Below are 1,131 nucleotides of genomic sequence, written 5' to 3'. Positions count from 1 at the left end.
AAACACGCTCTAATCGTCACCATCAAAACAGACCACCTTGTTGGGAATGACCAACGGTTCTTTAAATAAACTGCAAATATTTATTGCAATTTTTGTTTGAGAACAAAGAGTATTATTGGAATAACTTTTAGAATTTAGCCCAAGTAAACGCGACTTGAATTTCTTGCGATTTTTGCAATTGTGCAAATATTTATCGTTAAATTCAGATGAATCTTTTCATATATTCAAGGCAAAAAAATTTGATATAAAAGATCGCCGATATGATCGTATTATCATTCGATTTTTGACATTCACATATTGTATAGTATATTCAAAATGTCTTCGAAATTGGTTCTCCTACTGTTTGCAACGTCGGCGGTGGTGAGTTAAATATTAAATATTCAAACTTTTTTTTCTCAATTTAGAAATTACCATAACCTATCTAATATTTTTTCCAGCTCATTTCATGTGATCCGATTCCGGATGCTGAAGCAAAGCCAGATGCTTTGGCCAAAGCTGAGCCCGCCCCGGCTCCTTTTGCTTGGGCCAATCCTTTCGCATGGGCTAAAGGTGGCGGCGGAGGTGGTAAGTTTGTTATCTCTTTGACCATTTGTTTCTCTAATTATTTATTCAATTACTTACTGATGTATTTCAATTCAGGACTATCCAGTGGCATGGGTGGAAAAGGTGGCGGCGGAGGTGGTAAGTTTGTTATCCCTTTGAACATTTGTTTCTCTAATTATCTGTTTAATTACTTGCTGTTGTATTTTAATCAGGATTATTTGGTGGAAAAGGCGGCGGCGGAGGTGGTAAGTTTGTTATCCCTTTGAACATTTTTCTCTAATTATCCCTTGTTTCTCTAATTATCTCTAATTATCTGTTTAATTACTTGCTGTTGTATTTTAATCAGGATTATCTGGTGGAAAAGGCGGCGGCGGAGGTGGTAAGTTTCTTATCTATTGGATCATTTGTTTCTCTAATTATTTATTTAATTTCTCACTTCTTCTTTGTTGTATTTTAATTCAGGCTTATTCAGTGGCAAAAGTGGAATGGGCGGTGGTGGAGGCGGCGGTGGAGGTGGTGGTGGTCGTAGTCGTAGTCTCGGAAAATCTTTTAAACCGGCAATGCGAAGCAATTCAAGAAATCTTCAGA

The 1,131-nt window shown here is 37.0% G+C and overlaps 1 protein-coding gene across 1 annotated transcript; it reads left to right on the top strand.

Annotated features, from left to right (window-relative positions):
* Positions 1 to 315: 315 nt before the first annotated feature.
* Positions 316 to 1,074, top strand: LOC116346055 (glycine-rich protein 23-like; the record flags this gene model as incomplete). Its single annotated transcript, XM_031775958.1, has 6 exons — positions 316 to 360; positions 438 to 564; positions 640 to 681; positions 756 to 788; positions 890 to 922; positions 1,006 to 1,074. Coding segments are annotated over exons 1-6 (349 nt in total), but the record flags the coding sequence as incomplete, so codon positions are not given.
* Positions 1,075 to 1,131: the final 57 nt, after the last annotated feature.

This window comes from Contarinia nasturtii, unplaced genomic scaffold (genome assembly GCF_009176525.2).
Source record: "Contarinia nasturtii isolate CC-2019 unplaced genomic scaffold, AAFC_CNas_1.1 Cnas_scaffold_1425, whole genome shotgun sequence".
NCBI classification, from domain to species: Eukaryota; Metazoa; Arthropoda; class Insecta; order Diptera; family Cecidomyiidae; genus Contarinia; species Contarinia nasturtii.
This window is presented reverse-complemented; position numbering and strand designations above follow the sequence as displayed.